The 23,343-nt window shown below is 45.1% G+C and overlaps 1 protein-coding gene across 1 annotated transcript in view; it reads left to right on the forward strand.

The window, feature by feature from the left end:
* The window catches only part of LOC139385609 (protocadherin Fat 3-like), a 213,911-nt gene that overhangs the window by 99,393 nt on the left and 91,175 nt on the right, over positions 1–23,343 (forward strand). The window contains exon 3 of the mRNA XM_071130817.1: positions 19,752–19,813. Within this exon, the coding sequence (XP_070986918.1) occupies positions 19,752–19,813 (62 nt within the window). The remainder of the gene's footprint in view (positions 1–19,751; positions 19,814–23,343) is intronic.

Here is a 23,343-nt window from a genome sequence, read left to right on the forward strand (position 1 = left end):
TCAGAATAATAGTAGAGAGAATGATTTATTTCAGCTTGTATTTCTTTCATCACATTCCCGGTGGGTCAGAAGTTTACATACACTCAATTAGTATTTGGTAGCATTGCCTTATAATTGTTTAACTTGGGTCAAATGTTTCAGGGTAGCCTTCCACAAGCTTCCCACAAAAAGTTGGGTGAATTTTGGCCCATTCCTCCTGACAGAGCTGGTGTAAATGAGTCAGGTTTGTAGGCATCCTTGCTCGCAGATGCTTTTTCAGTTCTGCCCACAAATTTTCTATAGCATTGAGGTCAGGGCTTTGTGATGGCCACTCCAATACCTTGACTTTGTTGTTGTTAAGCCATTTTTCCACAACTTTGGGAGTATGCTTGGGGTCATTGTCCATTTGGAAGACCCATTTGCGACCAAGCTTTAACTTCCTGACTGATGTCTTGAGATGCTTCTTCAATATATCCACATAATTTTCCTCCTCATGATGCCATTTTGTGAAGTGCACCAGCCCCTCCTGCAGCAAAGCACCCCCACAACATGATGCTGCCACCCTCGTTGGGATGGTGTTCTTCGGCTTGCAAGCCTCCCCCTTTTTCCTCCAAACATAACGATGGTCACTATGGCCAAACAGTTCTATTTTTGTTTCATCAGACCAGTGGACATTTCTCCAAAAGTACGATCTTTGTCCCCATGTGCAGTTGCAAACTGTAGTCTGGCTTTTGTATGGTTGTTTTGGAGCAGTGGCTTCTTCCTTGGTGATCGGTCTTTCATGTTATGTCGATATAGGGCTAATTTTACTGTAGATATAGATACATTTGTACCTGTTTCCTCCAGCATATTCACAAGGTCCTTTGCTGTTGTTCTGGGATTGATTTGCTCTTTTTGCACCAAAATACATTCATCTCTAGGAGACAGAACGCGTCTCCTTCCTGAGCGGTATGACAGCTGCGTGGTCCCATGGTGTTTATACTTGCGTACTATTGTTTGTACAGATGAACGTGGTACCTTCAGGTGTTTGGAAATTGCTCCCAATGATGAACCAGACTTGTCAAAGTCTACAATTTAATTTCTGAGGTCTTGGCTGATTTCTTTCAATTTTCCCATGATGTCAAGCAAAGAGGCAGTGAGTTGGAAGGTAGGCCTTGAAATACATCCACAGGTACACCTCCAATTGACTCAAATGATGTCAATTAGCCTATCAGAAGCTTCTAAAGCCGTGACATCATTTTCTGGAATTTTCCAAGCCGTTTAAAGGCACAGTCAACTTAGTGTATGTAAACTTCTGACCCACTGGAATTGTGATACAGTGAATTATAAGTGAAATAATCTGTCTGTAAACAATTGTTGGAAAAATGACTTGTGTCATGCACAAACTAGATGTCCTAACCGACTTGCCAAAACTATGGTTTGTTAACAATACATTTGTGGAGTTGTTGAAAAACGAGTTTTAATGACTCCTACATAAATGTATGTAAACATCCAACTTCAATTGTATATAAATGTGATATTTCTAAAAAAATAAATGTTTTGCTTTGTCATTATAGGGTTTTGTGTGTAGATTGATTTGGAAGAAAAACAATTTAATGAATTTTAAAATAAAGCTGTAACCTATCAAAATGTGAAAAAGTCAAGGGGTGTGTACTTTCCGAAGGTACTGTATATAAAAAAATAGATGGGGAATTGGAAATAATGTAGACAGTTAGATGGAAGCTACAGTCTATTTACAATATACCCCCTACATGTTTTTCCAAATTAAATAAATAATCAAATGAAATGGAGAGGAGAGGAGAGGGGAGGAGAGGAGAGGAGAGGAGGAAAGGAATGGAGAGGGGAGGAGAACAGAGGAGGAAAGGAATGGAGAGGAGAGGGGAGGAGAGCCGAGGAGGAAAGGAATGGAGAGGGGAGGAGAACAGAGGAGGAAAGGAATGGAGAGGAGAGGGGAGGAGAGGAGAGGAGAGGAGGAAAGGAATGGAGAGGGGAGGAGAACAGAGGAGGAAAGGAATGGAGAGGAGAGGGGAGGAGAGCCGAGGAGGAAAGGAATGGAGAGGGGAGGAGAACAGAGGAGGAAAGGAATGGAGAGGAGAGGGGAGGAGAGGAGAGCAGAGGAGGAAAGGAATGGAGAGGGGAGGAGAACAGAGGAGGAAAGGAATGGAGAGGAGAGGGGAGGAGAGCCGAGGAGGAAAGGAATGGAGGGAAGTGGAGACAAAGCCTACTTTAGACTACTGAGATGCACCAGGTGCACCATCTCCCAAGTTGGTATTCTATGTGTGTGTTGGTTTTCTGCTCCTTGTACTCCTCTTTTTCTCTCTCTCTCTCTGTCTCTCTCGTTACATTTTCCTCCTCTCTCTCTCTCTCTCTCTCTGTCTTTGTCTCTCTGTCTCTGTCTCTCTGTCTCTGTCTCTCTCTGTCTCTCTCTCTCTGTCTCTCTCTCTATGTCTCTCTCATTACATTTTCCTCCTCTCTCTCTCTCTCTCTCTCTCTGTCTCTCTGTCTCTGTCTCTCTCTCTCTCTCTGTCTCTCTCTCTCTGTCTCTCTCATTACATTTTCCTCCTCTCTCTTTCTACCTCCTCCTGTATTCCCAACCACTGTCTCTCTCTTCATCCCTCCATTTGCTTAGTTGTCCACTTGTTTCTCTCTTTCACCTTCTCTTCTCTCTCTCTTTCTCTCCATGCTGCCATCATGCGTCTCTATCTTTCCTGTCTTTCCCAGCACGTCGACACTGTAAGTGAATTAGCGTTATAGCTACAGCCTTAATTCCCTCCGTTCATCACTCTGGGTTCAGTAAAGCTATCTATATGGTAATCAACAACACACACACATACAGACTGTCACGCCCTGACCTTAGAGATCCTTTTATTTCTCTAGTTGGTTAGGTCAGGGTGTGACATTCTAGTTTTTTTGTTTCTAGGTTGGCCGCTGTCTATCGTTGTCTCTGATTGGGGATCATAATTCTTATTTTTTGTAAAATGTATTATAATTTTATTTTTACCCCTTTTTCATGGTACCCAATTGTTTTTAGCAGCTACTATCTTGTCTACTCACTACAACTCCCGTACGGGCTCGGGAGAGACGAAGGTTGAAAGTCATGCGTCCTCCGATACACAACCCAACCAAGCCGCACTGCAATGTGTCAGAGGAAACACCGTGGCACTTCGCCAGGCCCGCCACAGGAGTCGCTGGTGCGCGATGAGACAAGGATATCTTTTTAGCCCTACAAAGCTGTACGTTTCGTTTGTTACTCTTGTTTTGTGCCGGTTATCATAAATAAAAATGCTTAACCTACCCCAAGCTGCATCTTGGTCCGACCATCCTTCCAACAACGATCGTTACACACACACTGCAGCGATGCATGCGTGGCATCCGTCAAGCTCATTAACAAGAACATCTCTGTCTTTCTCAGATTCCTGCTCTTTCTGTATCCCCCTCTCCCTCTCTGTAACTCTCTCGCTCTGCCACTGCCACTCTTTCTCTCTCTTTCTTTCCCTATCTATCCCGTCTCTCCACTGGCCTCACCTGGCAGCAGTACAGCCCCATCCAGCTACTACACACCTGACTGCCAGCTCAGCATGTTTGCACGTTTGTGTGTGTGTGTGTGTGATTTATGTGACGGCCTGATAGGCAGCTACATGTGGAGGCAATGAAGGGCGGCCAGCCTGATTAGCGTACGTGACTAATTAAATACCCTTAACCCATCCAGATGGCTGGACCTAAATGTGACAGTTCTACTCCACTGGAAAGGAGGTGACACACACTCTCAGAAACATACACACACACACACACACACACCACATTTTAGCTGATCTCTATTAATTTATTTTGATGGTCCGTACATTTTGTATGGTCGCAAGAAAATAAAATATGTAGTAAGTCTCTCTGACTACTGTGAGAGGAACCACTGATGGAGAAGGAGTTAGGTGAGATCAATCCCAGGTTTGGCAGCAGAGGGCTGCTGGTTTCACATGCTCCCCACAAACCATCTGCTGTTGAATCCCAGAGTAACCCCAGAACGGCACCAGGACTACACCAGAGTCACTGTAATTCAGCTGACCCCGTGCCTCCCCACAAACCATCTGCTGTTGAATCCCAGAGTAACCCCAGAACTGCACCAGGACTACACCAGAGTCACTGTAATTCAGCTGACCCCGTGCTCCTCACTCCTCTCAAGTGGTATGTGTTTGTTTGTTGTCTCTGGGTGAGAAGAAAGAGTTTCCATTATAACAGATGGACAATAAATTACTATTCTACTCTATCATGCATAGATATCCAGTCTGTTCATTTGTTGATTATTTAGAAGGAAAGGAGACAAGGGAAGAAAGCCGCATGGTCTAGGACTGTTCAGTCACAGCGAGAGGAGAGGCATGTCTGGGTGTTACGTTGGTCATTGAGGAATGGTTGGTTTGATAGACAAAGAGTGTTGCTTATTCCTCTTGGTTTGAGGTTTGGCTCCATAGAGAGCATCCTTTTACCTTGTCTCTCTACCATCCTCCCTCTCTCTCCCCCTGGCCTGCTCTGTCATTCACCACACCTCTGCTTGTCTCAACAGTAATTCTCAGTGTTCTGGTCGTCTGTTTCTCCTCAACACGCTAGACCACGGCCATGTCAACAGACCACACATTATTAGGGTTCTCCCTCTCCCTTTATCTCTCTACCTTCTTCACTCCCTCACTTCCTCCCTCTCTTTCTTTCTCTCTCTCAATGTCTGTATTTTTCTCTTGCTCTACCCATTCTCTCTTTCTCCCTTTACCTTTCTCACTCTCCTTCTCCCTCTCTCCCTCTACCCTCTCCCCTGTCTTTCACTCTACTGTATCCCCACCCCTATCTCCCTCCATGTCTATTTATCCTTATATTCTGACGCTGTAACCTTCAAAAGTAATGTTAAAGTGTCCTTTACAATGAGTAGACTGCTTATTATGTGACTTGAATTTGCTGAAAGGCCACTTTTCTGGATGAAAATGTATAGTATATTTCACAAGTCTATAACCAGCCCGATGGTCTGGTCTTTGGTGAGGTCATAAGTTGATACAGGTCATAAGTCAATAGACAATCATCTCAACTTCCCTGAGGAATATGCCCACATCACAGGTCCACAGTCAGTCATCCAAACACTGCGTTATTCTAAGAAGATATCAACCACAGATACAGGATCAGCCCTCAGGATCAGATCTCCACTTTTGTTAAACAGAGCATGTTGGCTGTTCCCAGGCCTGTCCTGTACTGGTCTTGATGTATGACTTTCAATTCTGTGACCCCAATGCAGTTAATAGCTTCTATTAGTGTGTAACCCAAGCATGGCCCCGGTGTAGACGGGAGGTGTGTGTGTGTGTGTGTGTGTGTGTGTGTGTGTGTGTGTGTGTGTGTGTGTGTGTGTGTGTGTGTGTGTGTGTGTGTGCGTGCGCGTGTGTGTGTGTGTGTGTGTGCGTGTGTGTGTGTGTGTGTGTGCATGCGTCTGTGATATTTGAAGAGCACTCCCCAACCCCTCAATCTGTCCTCATCTTTGTAATAGGCTTAATGGGAACGCTGTAGCTACTGGGAGACGAGAGGAGGGGAGGACAGGAATCAGTAGACTCAATGCTCTGTACTTGACTGGAGATGAAGGATCACACACACACTTACAGAAGTGCGCACAACTGCACGCATGGATGCACATACACGCATACATAGACACTCTGTCACTCACACAGGCACCTGGGCCCTCTCCCTCAGCCCTGGCCTTGTCGGACAGAGCGATGACAGGAGATATACTGGCAGACAATTACTCTGAGACAGACTACCATGACCTGAGGGGACCTGTTACAGATCCCCTTCTACCTCCATCCACCCTCACTCCTTTTCTCCTTCTCTACCTTCTTCGCTCCCTCACTTCCTCTCTCCCTCTCCCCCTCTCAATCTCTCTCTGTCTCTCTCTCTCTCTTACTCTTTCTGCCCCCCTCCCCTATCTCTCTCTCTCTCTCTCTCTCTCTATCTCTCTCTTCTCTCTTCTCTCTCTCTCTCTCTCTCTCTCTCTCTCTCTCTCTCTCTCTCTCTCTCTCTCTCTCTCACTCTCACTCTCACTCTCACTCTCACTCTGTCTGGTACTTTACCTCTCCCTGTTTACAGTGCTAATCCAATTTGTGTCAAAAGAATCGTCCGGAGATGCAGTTTGATCCCTTGGCCTCAAGTGACACTCCATCTGAGCTGTTTACTACCTGCTGCAGCCCCCACTAACACCATCCTATATCACACTAATTATGTATATAAAGTGGCATTGTTTAAGTGGCTAGTCATACATTTAATTACATCAAGATGGCAAGATGCAATAGATGGTATAGCGTACAGTATGTACATATGAGATGCGTAATGTAGGGTAAGTAAACATTATATAATATAAAGTGGCTAGTGATAAAATTATTACATACATTTTTCCATTATTAAAGTGGCTGGATTAGAGTCAGTGTCAGTGTGTTGGCAGCAGCCACTCAATGTTAGTGATGGCTGTTTAACAGTCTGATGGCCTGGAGATAGAAGCTGTTTTTCAGTCTCTTGAACTCTCCACCCTCTCCACTACTGTCGCGTCAATGTAGATAGGAGGGTGCTCCCTCTGCTGTTTCCGGAAGTTCATGATCATCTCCTTTGTTTTGTTGACATTGAGTGTGAGGTTATTTTCCTGACACCACACTTCGAGGGCCCTCACCTCCTCCCTGTAGGCCGTCTCGTCGTTGTTGGTAATCAAGCCTGCCACTGTAGTGTCACCTGCAAACTTGATGATTGAGTTGGAGGCCTGCATGGCCACGCGGTCGTAGGTGAACAGGGAGTACAGGAGAGGGCTGAGAATGCACCCTTGTGGGGACCCAGTGTTGAGGATCAGCGGGGTGGAGATGTTGTTACCTACCCTCACCACCTTGGGGTGGCCCGTCAGGAAGTCCAGGACCCAGTTGCACAGGGCGGGGTCGAGACCCAGGGTCTCGAGCTTAATGGCGAGTTTGGAGGGTACTATGGTGTTAAACGCTGAGCTGTCATCGATGAACAGCATTCTTACATAGGTATTCCTCTTGTCCAGATGGGTTAGGGCAGTGTGCAGTGTGATGGCGATTGCGTCGTTTGTGGACCTATTGGGGCGGTAAGCAAATTGGAGTGGGTCTAGGATGTCAGGTAGGGTGGAGGTGATTTGGTCCTTGACTAGTCTCTCAAAGCACTTCATGATGACAGAAGTGAGTGCTACAGCGCAGTAGTCATTTAGCTCAGTTACCATAGCTTTCTTGGGAACAGGAACAATGGTGGCCCTCTTGAAGCATGTGGGGACAGCAGACTGGGATAAGGATTGATTGAATATGTCTGTAAACACACCAGCCAGCTGGTCTGCGCATGCTCTAAGGACGCGGCTGGGGATGCCGTCTGGGCCAGCAGCCTTGCGAGGGTTAACACATTTAAATGTTATACTCACGTTGGCTACAGCAGGTTTTGGTAGCGGGCCGTGTCAGTGGCACTGTATTGTCATCAAAGCGAGCAAAAAGTTGTTTAGTCTGTCTGGGAGCAAGATATCGTGATCCGCGATGGGGCTGGATTTTCTTTTGTAGTCTGTGATTGACTGTAGCCTCTGCCACATGCCTCTCGTGTCTGAGCCGTTAAATTGTCTCTGTACTGATGCTTAGCTTGTTTGATTGCCTTGCGGAGGGAATAGCTACACTGTTTGTATTCGGTCATGTTTCCAGTCACCTTGCCCTGATTAAAAGCAGTGGTTTGCGCGTTCAGTTTTGCGCGAATGCTGCCATCAATCTACGGTTTCTGGTTGGGGAATGTTTTAATAGACGCTGTGGGTACAACATCACTGATGCACTTGTTAATAAAATTGCACACCGAATCAGCGTATTCGTCAATGTTGTTGTTCTCCGCAATGCGTAACATATCCCAGTCCACGTGATCGAAGCAATCTTGAAGCGTGGAATACGATTGGTTGGACCAGCGTTGAACAGACCTGAGTGCGGGAGTTTCCTGTTTTAGTTTCTGTCTATAGGCAGGGAGCAACAAAATTAAGTTGTGGTCAGCTCTTCCGAAGGGAGGGCGGGGGAGGGCGTTATATGCGTCGCGGAAGTTAGAATAACAATGGTCTAGGGTTTTCCCCGCCCTGGTAGCACAGTCGATATGCTGATAGAATTTTGGTTGCCTTGTTTTCATATTTGCCTTGTTAAAATCCCCAGCTACAATAAATGCAGCCTCAGGATATGTGGTTTCCAGTTTACATAGAGTCCAATGAAGTTATTTCAGGGCCGTCGATGTGTCTGCTTGGGGGGGAATATACACGACTGTGATTATGATCGAAGAGAATTCTCTTGGTAGATAATGCGGTCGGCATTTGATTGTGAGGAATTCTAAGTCAGGTGAAGAAAAGGACTTGAGTTCCTGTATGTTGTTATGATCACACCACGTCTCGTTAATCATAAGGCATACACTCCCGCCCTTCTTCTTACCAGAGATAGGCTGGTTTCTGTCGGCGCGATGCGTGAAGAAAACAGCTGGCTGTACCGACTCCGATAGCGTGTCTCGAGTGAGCCATGTTTCCGTGAAACAAAGAATGTTACAGTCTCGGATGTTTCTCTGGAATGCAACCCTTGCTCTGTTATTGTCTACCTTGTTGTCAAGAGACTAGACATTGGCAAGTAGTAGTATGCTCGGGAGCGGTGCGCGATGTGCCCGTCTATGGAGCCTGACCAGAAGACCGCTCCGTCTGCCCCTTCTACGGAGTCGTTGTTTTGGGTCGCCGGCTGGGATCCGATCCATTGTCCTGGCTCGTTGGCCAAACAGAGGATCCGCTTCGGGAAAGTATATTCCTGGTCGTAATGTTGGTGAGTTGACGTTGCTCTTATATACAATAGTTCCTCCCGACTGTATGTAATAAAACCTAAGATTACCTGGGTAACAATGTAAGAAATAACACATAAAAAACTAAATACTGCATAGTTTCCTAGGAACACGAAGAGAGGCAGCCATCTCTTTTGGTGCCGGAAGTCCTGTTAGCACCATCCTATCTCACTATCATCATCCTATCTCACCTTCACACTAGATGATAAAGATATATGACACACGTATAACACACATAGCAGTACGGGAGGACACTCAACATATTCTACCTCCCAGTAGGACAATTAACATTGATGTATTTTCTATGCTGATCTTTTCTGCTAGTAAAAGTGTTGCTACATTAGGCAGTTAATCATCTAGATCTTCCTCCCAGATCCTAAACACTCTCTTTCTTTTACATACAGTTTCTCTTTCTCTTTTCTCTGTTGAATAATTCAACTACAGTTTAAGTCCACCCCTCCCCCCTCCCCAACTCCCATTCTAAAGCCACACACAAACACACGTACACTATACCACAACGGCAATTAACAGGCTTTGGCTCCTAGGTGTTTGAACTGATGTTGCATAATTGTGTATAATTGTGTGTGGTATGGTGATTACCTCTAGCTGAGCCAGTCTGCATTAGGCCTGTCCTGTTAGCGTTAGTGTCAGTCATTAGTGGCTGAGTCAGTCTGCAGTAGGCCTGTCCTGTTAGCATTAGTGTCCGTCATTAGTGGCTGAGTCAGTCTGCAGTAGGCCTGTCCTGTTAGTGTCAGTCATTAGTGGCTGAGTCAGTCTGCAGTAGGCCTGTCCTGTTAGTGTCCGTCATTAGTGGCTGAGTCAGTCTGCAGTAGTCCTGTCCTGTTAGCATTAGTGTCAGTCATTAGTGGCTGAGCCAGTCTGCAGTAGTCCTGTCCTGTTAGCATTAGTGTCAGTCATTAGTGGCTGAGTCAGTCTGCAGTAGTCCTGTCCTGTTAGTGTCCGTCATTAGTGGCTGAGTCAGTCTGCAGTAGGCCTGTCCTGTTAGTGTCAGTCATTAGTGGCTGAGTCAGTCTGCAGTAGTCCTTTCCTGTTAGCATTAGTGTTTGTCATTAGTGGCTGAGCCAGTCTGCAGTAGGCCTGTCCTGTTAGCATTAGTGTCCGTCATTAGTGGCTGAGTCAGTCTGCAGTAGGCCTGTCCTGTTAGTGTCAGTCATTAGTGGCTGAGTCAGTCAGCAGTAGTCCTGTCCTGTTAGCATTAGTGTCAGTCATTAGTGGCTGAGCCAGTCTGCAGTAGGCCTGTCCTGGTAGCATTAGTGTCAGTCATTAGTGGCTGAGTCAGTCTGCAGTAGTCCTGTCCTGTTAGCATTAGTGTCAGTCATTAGTGGCTGAGTCAGTCTGCAGTAGTCCTGTCCTGTTAGCATTAGTGTCAGTCATTAGTGGCTGAGTCAGTCTACAGTAGGCCTGTCCTGTTAGCATTAGTGTCAGTCATTAGCTCTTTTCTACAAGGCTCTGTGCAGTGATTGCTGCTATTATTGTTATTTCAGCTAATTGCCTTTAATTATGCCTCGCTCTAATTAAAATGCAAATTCAGGCTAGCTTGCAGCTGTTCCCTAACCCAGCCAGTCTCAATCGCCATGCCACGTCCAATGTTGAAATATATAAAGATTTATCACCAGCTACTTTGCATTTTGTTGACTTCTGGGTGGCTTCTCTAGCGTGGAAGTGTGTTTATGATGTCTTTGTTGAGTGTGTCTGTTTTTACTCTGAGTAATGTGGGAGAAGTAAGGATGTGACAAATGGAACATTTTTCTTAATGTTTAGACATTTAGAAAAGTGTACTTTTCCATTAAAAGGTGAATTCACAATGCAGCTGCTTAGTAATGGTTTGGGTCTCACAGTGCATCTCTTTCAGATGGTAAAGTATTGCACATGCACTAACATTACTGTACCTAAATTCCACCATACATAGCTTTAACTTCTCAATGTATTGCCCTACAGGAATTCACTGCTGTCGCTTGCCATTTTTGACATAGTGGTGGAGATTCAACTCCAAAATAATTGATTCCCTGACTGCTTGCACGTCAACTCCTGGTGTCGTTTTCCATTTCTGAGTATCAAGATTTTATTCTGCTAGGAATCAACTCCTAAGATTCTGTATTTTTGGAACGGATGAGACTGATTAGTTGCCATACTTCCGAGAACACAAACACGTTTTGTGTTTTGTAGCGAGCTAGCGGAGGACGGAGAGAGAGGGGAGGGACACAGTATAGGCAGGTCGGCTACCAGGCAGACAGGCCTAGCGCACGGTTCTGACTCTATTTCTATTGCAATGGAATACTGTATCTCGAAATTTCTTTGCATGCAATGTCTCACAACTTCAGTAAAGCAGGGCCTATCATCAATGAATAAGGTAGGATATTCTACAGGCAGCAGACCGAAGACTCTCGTAATGTCTTGTCTTGCATACCTCGCAAATTCACCAAAGTAGATTAAAGTTCCTCTTCCTCCTGGTTTTATTTAAGTTACACAGCTTTCCCCAGGCCTTTACAGCCTATAGTTACAATGGAAAATAATATTTTTTGTGTGATAACTGTACTGTAATTTTAACTTTGTGGGGGGGAAACAAAAAAACATTGTTTTTCAGATTTTTAAGGATGTTAAGGATCCCAATCTTGTTTAAACCCCTTTTTTTAACATTGATAATTGATAATGGGTGTGTGTTTGCATCTGACTATCCGTATACTGAATATGTTTGTAGTTTGTGTCTGGTATGTTTTGAGCCTCAAAGATCTTGTGTGATGTCTGAGATATTTCTAGTCAAAGTGTGTGTGGACAGACGTCTGTGAGTGCTGTTTTTGAATATACTTCCGGTTAAAGCTAAAACCCGAGCGCTAACTTGACCGAAGGCTTGCCAGTCATTCTCTATGGGATGGTAAGCACATCTGCGTTAGCATTACTGTCCAAGGGCTAATGTAGCGTAAAGCCTTCCTGTCACATTTCATCAATAGCGTTTTTAGATTTGGCATTGTTTGCCCTAGCATTCACACTCTCTCTGTTCATATTGCGAGCGTTGGTTGTATTGAGTTTTGCTGCCCAGCGTGTTGGACATGGAGCACAGTACACACAAACAAGTCAAATCAAATGTTATTGGTCACATAAACATATTTAGCAGATGTTATTGAGGGTGTAGCTAAATGCTTGTGTTCCTAGCTCCAACAGTGCTGTAGTATCTAACAATTCAAAACAATACACACAAATCTAAAAGTAAAATAATGGAATTAACTATAAATTAAATATAAATTAAATATAAATATTAGGACGAGCAATGTCGGAGTGGCATTGACTAAAATACAGTATATGCAGTACCAGTCAAAAGTTTGGACACCTACTTAATCAAGTTTTTTTTTTTAAATGAAATAACACATATGGAATAACGTAGTAACCAAAAAAGTGTTAAAACAAATCAAAATATATTTTATATTTGAGATTCTTCAAAGTAGCCACCCTTTGCCTTGATGACAGCTTTGCACACTCTTGGCATTCTCTCATCCAGCTTCACCTGGAATGCTTTTCAAACAGTCTTGAAGGAGTTCCCACATATGCTGAGCACATGTTGGCTGCTTTTCCATCACTCTGCGGTTCAACTTCATCAATCTAACTCTTGGTCAAATAGCCCTTACACAGCCTGGAGGTGTGTTGGGTCATTGTCCTGTTGAAAAACAAATGGACTTGGTCTTTTACCAAATAGGGCTTCTGTATACCACCCCTACCTTGTCTTCACTATTATTCTACAATGTAGAAAATATTACAAATAAAGAAAAACACTTGAATGAGTAGGTTTGTCCAAACCTTTGACTGGTACTGTACATATGAAATGAGTCAAACACTATGTAAACATTATTACAGTGACTCGTGTTCCAATTTTAAAGTGGCCAGTGATTCCATGTCTATGTACATAGGGCAGCAGCCTCTAAGGTGCAAGGTTGAGTAACTGGGTGGTACCTGGTTAGTGATGGCTATTTAACAGTCTGATGGCCTTGAGATAGAGACTGAAAAACAGCTTCTCGGTCCCAGCTTTGATGCACCTGTACTGACCTCGCCTTCTGGATGATAGCGGGCCAAACAAGCCGTGGCTCAGGTGGTTGATGTCCTTGATGATCTTTTTGGCCTTCCTGTGACACACACACACACACACACACACACACACACACACATGAATGAACTGAACATTACATTTCAGTAGAGCCTGTATGAATGAAACATGTGTGTTCTTTTATCAGAGTAGAAGCTTCCGTTGCTGAGAATTTGCCAGGAAAACAGCTTTCTATAGCAGAAGTTACGCAGGTCATCTCGCCTCATGCTATGCTCCACTTCCTTTGGTTTTATGGACCTTAATATTTATGGGGTTTAAAGCTTTTCCTATACTTTGTGATAATGTAGGATATATGCTGTACTATAGATCTTGAGTGCAAAAAGCTGGGCCCTGTTGGAACCTTTGGAACACTGAGAGAGAGAGAGGCCTCCTGTCCCTATCCGCTCTGCTCTCTCTCTCTTTCTCTCTCTTTCTCTCTCTTTCTCTCTCTCTCTCTCTTTCTTTTCCTCTCTCTCTCTCTTTCTTTTCCTCTCTCTCTCTCTCTCTCTCTCTCTCTCTCTCTCTCTCTCTCTCTCTCTCTTCCTCTCTTTCTTTTCCTGTCTCTCTCTCTCTTCCTCTCTTTATTTTCCTCTCTATCTCTCTCTCTCTCTCTCTCTCTCTTCCTCTCTTTCTTTTCCTCTCTCTCTCTGCCTCTCTCCTCTTTCTCTCTTTCTTTTCCCCTCTCTCTCTCTCTCTCTGCCTCTTTCTCTCTCTCTCTCTCTCTCTCTCTCTCCCTCTTTCTTTTTCTCTCACTCTCTCTTCCTCTCTTTATGTTCCTGTCTCTCTCACTCTCCCTCTCTCTCTCTCTCTCTCTCTCTTCCTCTCTTTCTCTTCCCCTCTCTCTCTCTCTCTCTGCCTCTTTCTCTCTCTCTCTCTCTCTCTCTCTCCCTCTTTATTTTTCTCTCACTCTCTCTTCCTCTCTTTATTTTCCTGTCTCTCACTCTCCCTCTCTCTCCCTCTCTCTCTCTCTCTTCCTCTCTTTCTCTTCCTCTCTCTCTCTCTCTCTCTTCCTCTCTTTCTTTTCCTCTCTATCTCTCTCTCTCTCTCTCTCTCTCTCTTCCTCTCTTTCTTTTCCTCTCTCTCTCTGCCTCTCTCCTCGTTCTCTCTTTCTTTTCCCCTCTCTCTCTCTCTCTCTGCCTCTTTCTCTCTCTCTCTCTCTCTCTCTCTCCCTCTTTCTTTTTCTCTCACTCTCTCTTCCTCTCTTTATTTTCCTGTCTCTCTCACTCTCCCTCTCTCTCCCTCTCTCTCTCTCTCTCTTCCTCTCTTTCTCTTCCTCTCTCTCTCTCTGCCTCTCTCCTCTTTCTCTCTCTCTCTCTCTCTCACTCTGCTTCCTTCTCATCGTCTGTCTTTCTCTCTCTCTCCTCTTAATTGTGCTCTCAATCTCTCTCTCACTCTGCTTCATTCTCATCGTCTGTCTTTCTCTCTCTCTCTATCCCTCCTTTCCAACTCCCTCTCTTTCCCTCCCTTCTATCTCTCTCTCTGTCCCTCCCTTCTATCTCTCTCTCACTCTATCCCTCCTTTCTAACTCCCTCTCTGTCCCTCCCTTCTATCTCTCTCTCTCTATCCCTCCTTTCAAACTCCCTCTCTGTCCCTCCCTTCTATCTCTCTCTCTGTCCCTCCCTTCTATCTCTCTCTCTCTATCCCTCCCTTCTATCTCCCTCTCTGTCCCTCCCTTCTATCTCCCTCTCTGTCCCTCCCTTCTATCTCCCTCTCTGTCCCTCCCTTCTAACTCCCTCACTGTCCCTCCCTTCTATCTCTCTTTCTCTATCCCTCCTTTCTAACTCCCTCTCTGTCCCTCCCTTCTATCTCTCTCTCTCTATCCCTCCTTTCTAACTCCCTCTCTGTCTCTCCCTTCTATCTCTCTCTCTCTGTCCCTCCTTTCTCACTCCCTCTCTGTCCCTCCTTTCTATCTCTCTCTCTCTGTCCCTCCTTTCTAACTCTCTCTCTCTGTCCCTCCCTTCTCTCTCTCTCTGTCCCTGCTTTCTAACTCCCTCTATGTCCCTCCTTTCTAACTCCCTTTCTGTCCCTCCCTCCCTTCTCTCTCTCTCTCTATCCCTCCTTTCTAACTCCCTCTCTGTCCCTCCTTTCTATCTCTCTCTCTCTCTGTCCCTCCCTTCTCTCTCTCTCTGTCCCTCCTTTCTAACTCCCCCTCTGTCCCTCCCTTCTATCTCTCTCTCTCTCTATCCCTCCTTTCCAACTCCCTTCGTTCCTGCACCCACCCATCCCGATCTCTTTCTCTTTCAATTCAATTCAATTCAAGGGCTTTATTGGCATGGGAAACATGTGTTAACATTGCCAAAGCAAGTGAGGTAGATAATATATAAAGTGAATATATAAAGTGAAATAAACAATAAAAATGAACAGTAAACATTACACATACAGAAGTTTCAAAACAATAAAGACATTACAAATGTCATATTATATATCTCTTTCTCACTGTATATCTCTGTCTCTCTCCGTCTCAATCACTTTCTGCCTCTCCCCCTCAATCACTTTCTGCCTCTCCCCTCTCTCGCTCTCTCTGTCTAGCCCCCCCCCCCCCCCCTTCTCTCTCTAATTGTTAGTATTTTGTCAAACAGCTTGTTTGCTCTGTTTTAAAGCCCAGCTCTAGACTAATGAGTTCAGGCTTCGCTGTCATTGTTCCCCTCAGCATCCCAGGTTGTGGTGTGTTTGTGTGTGTGTGTGTGTGTTTGTTCTATTGTATGCCTCTCTTTTCATATGATAAGAAGTTTACCCAAGTCTGCAGTCATTAGAGTGTTTTGTTCAAAAGGCCTTCCTCCTGAGACTGTGTGTGTCTGTGTGTCAGTGTGTGTATTATAGCAGGCCACAAAGAAACCAGACACAAACACACATTGACTGAATGCATCTAGTCCAGTTTATTTGATAAACTTCTCTTTACTCTGAGCCCACCACTTGGAATGAAAGTAAACGAAAACGGATACAGTACATTGGTGTGTGTGTGTGTACAGAGTGACAGACTCACCATTGAGAGGGTCGATCAGGACCCGTCCGGCTCAGTTCTGGGTCACTGGGGTCCTTCAGGGTTGATTGCCCTCATCGATCGCCTGCCCAGAAAAACCTCCTGCCTCTGTCATCACTTAGAACACAACCCATCACCTACTGTTTATCCAATCATGAATAATGAGAGAGAGAATATGGGGGGGATATTTTAAGTTAAGGGTTAGGTTTAGGGTTGCAATTAGAGCTAAGGTAAGGGGTTAGTGGTTAGGTTTAGGGTAAGGGTTAGGAGTTGGGGTTATGGTAGGTTTAGGGTTAGGGGAAATAGGATTTTGAAATCAATTGTAGGTCCCCACGAGGATAGAAGAACAAAACCTGTGTGGGTGTGTGTGCGTGTGGGTGTGTGTGGGTCTGACAACCCATAATTCTCCAGGTGGAAACATTGTATCTCAGTTGTGCTCCTATTTTCCTTCAGGGAGATTATATAAGGCGTGCATGCATCACTCCAGGTTGAGCGCTCTCTCCCCAGAAGCTCTATTTCTCACCACTGTTTTGTTTTCTCACCGAGCAAACCCTTGACAGTGTCAGAAAACACTGTCAAAAAACGCTGTATTGATCTGTGAGACGTGATGGGAGGAAGAAGGGAGGAGGAGAAGAGGGGTGTACAGTAGCGTGACCAGTAAATGAAGAAGTGGCTATTCTTGCTCACCCCTGAGGTCTCTTTCAAACTGACTGAACTTTAGCAAGGTAGCATATGTTTCCATTCATGTGAGGAGAAATTGAGGGAAATGTCCCATGTGAGGAGGCACATTGTCACACTGTCACACTGTCTCTCTCCTGACAGTCTCCTCTCCCTCCAATTTCTCTCTTTCCCATTCCTTGTCAGTCGCTCTCTCTCTCATATTCCTTCTCCTTCTCTCTCTCTCTTATTCCTTCTCTCTCTCGTATTCCTTCTCCTTCTCTCTCTCTCTCTTATTCCTTCTCTCTCTCTCTTATTCCTTCTCTCTCTCTCTTATTCCTTCTCTCTCTCTTATTCCTTCTCTCTCTCTTATTCCTTCTCCTTCTCTCTCTCTCTTATTCCTTCTCTCTCTCTTATTCCTTCTCTCTCTCTTATTCCTTCTCCTTCTCTCTCTCTCTTATTCCTTCTCTCTCTCTCATATTCCTTCTCCTTCTCTCTCTCATATTCCTTCTCCTTCTCTCTCTCTCTCTCTCTTATTCCATCTCTCTCTCTTATTCCTTCTCTCTCTCTTATTCCTTCTCTCTCTCTTATTCCTTCTCTCTCTCTTATTCCTTCTCTCTCTCTTATTCCTTCTCATCCTCTCTCTCATATTCCTTCTCCTTCTCTCTCTCCCTTATTCCTTCTATCTCTCTTATTCCTTCTTATCTCTCTTATTCCTTCTCTCTCTCTTTTATTCTTTCTCTCTTATTCCCTCTCTCTCTCTCTCTCTCTCTCTCTCTCTCTCTCTCTCTCTCTCTCTCTCTCTCTCTCTCTCTCTCTCTCTCTCTCTCTCTCTCTCTCTCTCTCTCTCTCTCTCTCTCTCTCTCTCATATTCCTTCTCCTTCTCTCTCTCTCTTATTCCTTCTCTCTCTCATATTCCTTCTCCTTCTCTCTCTCTCTTATTCCTTCTCTCTCTCTCTTATTCCTTCTCTCTCTCTCTTATTCCTTCTCTCTCTCTTATTCCTTCTCTCTCTCTTATTCCTTCTCCTTCTCTCTCTCTCTTATTCCTTCTCTCTCTCTTATTCCTTCTCTCTCTCTTATTCCTTCTCCTTCTCTCTCTCTCTTATTCCTTCTCTCTCTCTCATATTCCTTCTCCTTCTCTCTCTCATATTCCTTCTCCTTCTCTCTCTCTCTTATTCCTTCTCTCTCTCTTATTCCTTCTCTCTCTCTTATTCCTTCTCTCTCTCTTATTCCTTCTCATCCTCTCTCTCTTATTCCTTCTCCTTCTCTCTCTCATATTCCTTCTCCTTCTCTCTCTCCCTTATTCCTTCTATCTCTCTTATTCCTTCTTATCTCTCTTATTCCTTCTCTCTCTCTCTCTCTCTCTCTCTCTCTCTCTCTCTCTCTCTCTCTCTCTCTCTCTCTCTCTTTCTCTCGCTCTCTCTCTCTCACACTCTCTGTTCTGCTGTAATGACATTAAGTAACAAAACAATTAGGGGCAGTAGAGACTAGTGTCAGTAATTAGCCTCAGACAGCCTCCTGCCAGACAGCCATGCTCACCCACAGAAATTACCTTGTCACAATGCTCATTTGGTTAGGTGGTGGGAGTCACGGTGTGTACGTGTGTGTACGTGTGTGTACGTGTGTGTGTGCATGTGTATCCTGTGAGTTAATGAGGGTAATGTAGGAATATCATAAGTAGATCTGACTAATTACATGTGACATTAGTTGCCTTAATGAAGCTGTTTTTGACCACACATTCATGACGCTATTTAAATGTTTTGCATCTACACTACCATTCAAAAGTTTGGGGTCACTTAGAAATGTCCTTGTTTTTGAAAGAAAATACATTTTTTTTCTCAATTAAAATAACATTAAATTGATCCGAATTACAGTGTAGACATTGCTAATGTTGTAAATTACTATTGTAGCTGGAATTGGCAGATTTTTTATGGAATATCTACATTGGCGTACAGAGGCCCATTATCAGCAACCATCACTCCTGTGTTCCAATGGCACGTTGTGTTAGCTAATCCAAGTTTATCATTTTAAAAGGCTAATTGATCATTAGAAAACCCTTTTGCAATTATGTTAGCACAGCTGTAACCTGTTGTTCTGATTAAAAAAGCAATAAAACTGACTCTAGATCTCGTACAACACAGTGTACTATTCCCTTCACAGAACAGCGCAAACGGACGCTACCCAGAATAGAAATGAGGAGCGGGAGGCCCCGGTGCACAACTGAGCAAGAGGACAAGTACACTAGTGTGTCTATTTTGAGAACCAGACGCCTCACAAGTCCTCAACTAGCAGCTTCATTAAATAGTACTCCCAAAACACCAGTCTCAATGTCAACAGTGAAGAGACAACTCCAGGATGCTGGCCATCTAGGCAGAGTTCCTCTGTCCAGTGTCTGTGTTCTTTTGCCCATCTTAATCTTTTCTTTTTATTGGCCAGTCTGAGATATGGCTTTGTCTTTGCAACTCTGCCTAGAAGACCAGCATCCCGGAGTCGCCTCTTCACTGTTGACGTTGAGACTCTAATGTACTTGTCTTCTTGCTTAGTTGTGCACCGGGGCCTCCCACTCCTATTTCTATTCTGGTTAGAGCCAGTTTGCGCTGTTCTGTGAGCGGAGTAGTACACAGCGATGTATGAAACCCTCAGTTTCTTGGCAATTTCGTCATTTACAACATTAACAATGTATTAACAATATTTCGGATTGATTTTATGTTATTAATAATGGACAAAAAATTGATTTTCTTTCAAAAACAAGGACATTTCTAAGTGACCCCAAACTTTTAAACGGTAGTGTAGCTACAGTTAAGAAAATGTACTCCTGAGGTGCTGACCTGTTGCACACTCTATAACCACTGGAATTTTTATCTGACCCTGCTGGTCATCTATGAACGTTTGAACATCTTGAAGAACAATATGGCCTTAATGGCTATGTACTCTTATAATCTCCACCCGGCACAGCTAGAATAGGACTGGCCACTCCTCAGACCCTGGCTTCTCTCTAGGTTTCTTCCTAGGTTTTTGCCTTTCTAGGGAGTTTTTCCTAGCCACTGTGCTTCTACGTCTACATTGGGTTTTAGGCTGGGTTTCTGTGTAGCACTTTGACATATGCTGATGTAAAAGGGGTTCATAAATACATTTGATGTTCCTGTATGTGTTTGTTAGTTCTTCTCTCTGATGTGTTCGTCTCTGTGTTCACAGGTGTCATCACTACCACGTCCAGGAAACTGGACAGGGAGCAACAGGCTGAGCATGTTTTAGAGGTAAGAGACACTCTGTCTGTGTGTGTGTGTGTGTGTGTGTGTGTGTGTGCGCGACACGTTTCTATGCATGTGATTGGCTGTCTGACGTGAATGCGCTGTCAGATGTTAAATGAATATACAGTACACCTCTCAGTATCTCTCTCCAATTGTGGCGGACTGGAGCCAGACCTTTAGAACCCTGACAGAGAGAAGCCTCCTGTCCCAATCCACTCTGCTCTCTTTCTCTTCCTCCACTCTCTCTGTCTCTCTATCACTCTCTATCTTTCTCTCTCCTCTTCTCTTTCTCTCCCCTTCTCTCTCTCTCTCTCTCTCTGTCTGTCTTTTTCTCTCACTCTCTGTTGATCTCTCTATATCTCTCTCTCTTCATACCTCCCTCTCTGACTTCCTGGTCTCAGTAGAGTGTGCATTAGAGAGGCAGGTCTAGTGTAATTGAGTCAGTACGAGGAGTGGAGCAGGAAATGGAGTTTGAGTGTTGGGTTCCATTATGAGCTTATTGGAGTGCCGTATCTTGACTAAGGGTGGCAGATTGGAGGTAAATGATGTTGCTGCTGCCAGAGTCCTGAATCATGAGCCTCTGTGTGGGAAGTGTGTGTGTGTGTGTGTGTGTGTGTGTGTGTGTGTGTGTGTGTGTGTGTGTGTGTGTGTGTGTGTGTGTGTGTGTGTGTGTGTGTGTGTGTGTGTGTGTGTGTGTGTGTGTGTGTATTGATTGTTTCTCAGTGAAATGCTGGTGTATGTTTTGATGCAAGTTGGTTATTTTTGCCACACTGCAGTATACTTCAGATATGGTCTGTGACGGGGAGAATATGTGATGAGGAAACAGATCAATGGACACATTACATCCATTAAATCCTCAACGTAATGAAGCCTTTATGTTTTATGTTAGTTGACGGTCGGTAACATCTCTTCTCCCACCTCCCTATATAGTCTAATAACGCTGTGCTGTGAGAGAAAGCAAACATCTTCGGCCATCTCCCTACCTCTCTGTCCTCTGTCTATCTGTCCGTCTGTCTGCCAGCCATTCCTATCTCCCTACCTCTCTGTCCTCTGTCTATCTGTCCGTCTGTCTGCCAGCCATTCCTATCTCCCTACCTCTCTGTCCTCTGTCCATCTGTCCGTCTGTCTGCCAGCCATTCCTATCTCCCTACCTCTCTGTCCTCTGTCTATCTGTCTGTCTGTCTGCCAGCCATTCCTATCTCCCTACCTCTCTGTCCTCTGTCTATCTGTCCGTCTGTCTGCCAGCCATTCCTATCTCCCTACCTCTCTGTCCTCTGCCTATCTGTCCGTCTGTCTGCCAGCCATTCCTATCTTCCTACTTCTCTGTCCTCTGCCTATCTGTCCGTCTGTCTGCCAGCCATTCCTATCTCCCTACCTCTCTGTCCTCTGTCTATCTGTCCGTCTGTCTGCCAGCCATTCCTATCTCCCTACCTCTCTGTCCTCTGTCTATCTGTCCGTCTGTCTGCCAGCCATTCCTATCTCCCTACCTCTCTGTCCTCTGTCTATCTGTCCGTCTGTCTGCCAGCCATTCCTATCTCCCTACCTCTCTGTCCTCTGCCTATCTGTCCGTCTGTCTGCCAGCCATTCCTATCTCCCTACCTCTCTGTCCTCTGTCTATCTTTCCGTCTGTCTGCCAGCCATTCCTATCTCCCTACCTCTCTGTCCTCTGTCTATCTGTCCGTCTGTCTGCCAGCCATTCCTATCTCCCTACCTCTCTGTCCTCTGTCTATCTGTCCGTCTGTCTGCCAGCCATTCCTATCTCCCTACCTCTCTGTCCTCTGCCTATCTGTCCGTCTGTCTGCCAGCCATTCCTATCTCCCTACCTCTCTGTCCTCTGTCTATCTGTCCGTCTGTCTGCCAGCCATTCCTATCTCCCTACCTCTCTGTCCTCTGTCTATCTGTCCGTCTGTCTGCCAGCCATTCCTATCTCCCTACCTCTCTGTCCTCTGTCTATCTGTCCGTCTGTCTGCCAGCCATTCCTATCTCCCTACCTCTCTGTCCTCTGCCTATCTGTCCGTCTGTCTGCCAGCCATTCCTATCTTCCTACCTCTCTGTCCTCTGCCTATCTGTCCGTCTGTCTGCCAGCCATTCCTATCTTCCTACCTCTCTGTCCTATGCTTGGCTGTCTGTCTGTCCGTTGGTCTGCTAGCCGTTCCTATCTTCCTACCTCTCTGTCCTATGCTTGGCTGTCTGTCTGTCCGTCTGTCTGCCAGCCATTCCTATCTTCCTACCTCTCTGTCCTATGCTTGGCTGTCTGTCTGTCCGTCTGTCTGCCAGCCATTCCTATCTTCCTACCTCTCTGTCCTATGCTTGGCTGTCTGTCTGTCCGTTGGTCTGCTAGCCATTCCTATATTCCTACCTCTCTGTCCTATGCTTGGCTGTCTGTCTGTCCGTTGGTCTGCTAGCCGTTCCTATCTTCCTACCTCTCTGTCCTATGCTTGGCTGTCTGTCTGTCCGTTGGTCTGCTAGCCGTTCCTATCTTCCTACCTCTCTGTCCTATGCTTGGCTGTCTGTCTGTCCGTTGGTCTGCTAGCCATTCCTATATTCCTACCTCTCTGTCCTATGCTTGGCTGTCTGTCTGTCCGTTGGTCTGCTAGCCGTTCCTATCTTCCTACCTCTCTGTCCTATGCTTGGCTGTCTGTCTGTCCGTTGGTCTGCTAGCCGTTCCTATCTTCCTACCTCTCTGTCCTATGCTTGGCTGTCTGTCTGTCCGTTGGTCTGCTAGCCATTCCTTCACTCCATTCCACATATAGTTTAGCTACAGACTTAAAACGGTGCGGCAGTGCAGAAATGTTACATCTTATTTCCTCTCCATGCCAACCCTCCAAACAGTAAACAGTGGTGTGATTTAGACCGGTCATAGAAATCCATATTCATTTACACAGATGCCATGCCAGATCAATGAAGAATAAACAGACGTAGAATGACTATGATTTTGTTGTCCCATGCTGTGAAGTCTTATCGATATCTACAGAGTTTAACCTAAATGTTAATGGCTCACATTTGTTTCATAGGTTTGGTGCAGAGCTTTATATTGATGTGATTTGTACTGTACATCCGGTCAGATTTAGCAGGGGTTTATAGATCAAAGTTAGCACGTAGCCTGTTAGCATGGATTGTGTTAGCTTACAATGTTGCAGTTAGGCCTGTACAAAGAACCTGCTGTTGTTTCTTCAATAGGGAATAAAACAGATTGTACCATACATATATTATTCCTTCTCCTTTTGTTTGATCTTCTATGCTTAACTTTCTGTGGAAAGAACAGGTGAAGAGTTTATTTCCAAAACTCTTTAAGCATCAATCTTTTTTATTTTTTTATGACCAATTTCAATCTTGTCTCATCGCTGCAACGGGCTCGGGCGAGGCGAGGGTTGAGCATGACCCGCCAAACACCCGCCCGCTGGTTCCACCAACGTGTCAGATGAAACACAGTTCAACTGAAGTCAGCCTGCAGGCACCTGGCCCACCACAAGGAGTCGCTAGAGCGCAATGAACCAAGTAAAGCCCACCCGGCCAAACCCTCCCCTAACCCGGTC

This window comes from Oncorhynchus clarkii, chromosome 27 (assembly GCF_045791955.1).
Source record: "Oncorhynchus clarkii lewisi isolate Uvic-CL-2024 chromosome 27, UVic_Ocla_1.0, whole genome shotgun sequence".
NCBI classification, from domain to species: domain Eukaryota; kingdom Metazoa; phylum Chordata; class Actinopteri; order Salmoniformes; family Salmonidae; genus Oncorhynchus; species Oncorhynchus clarkii.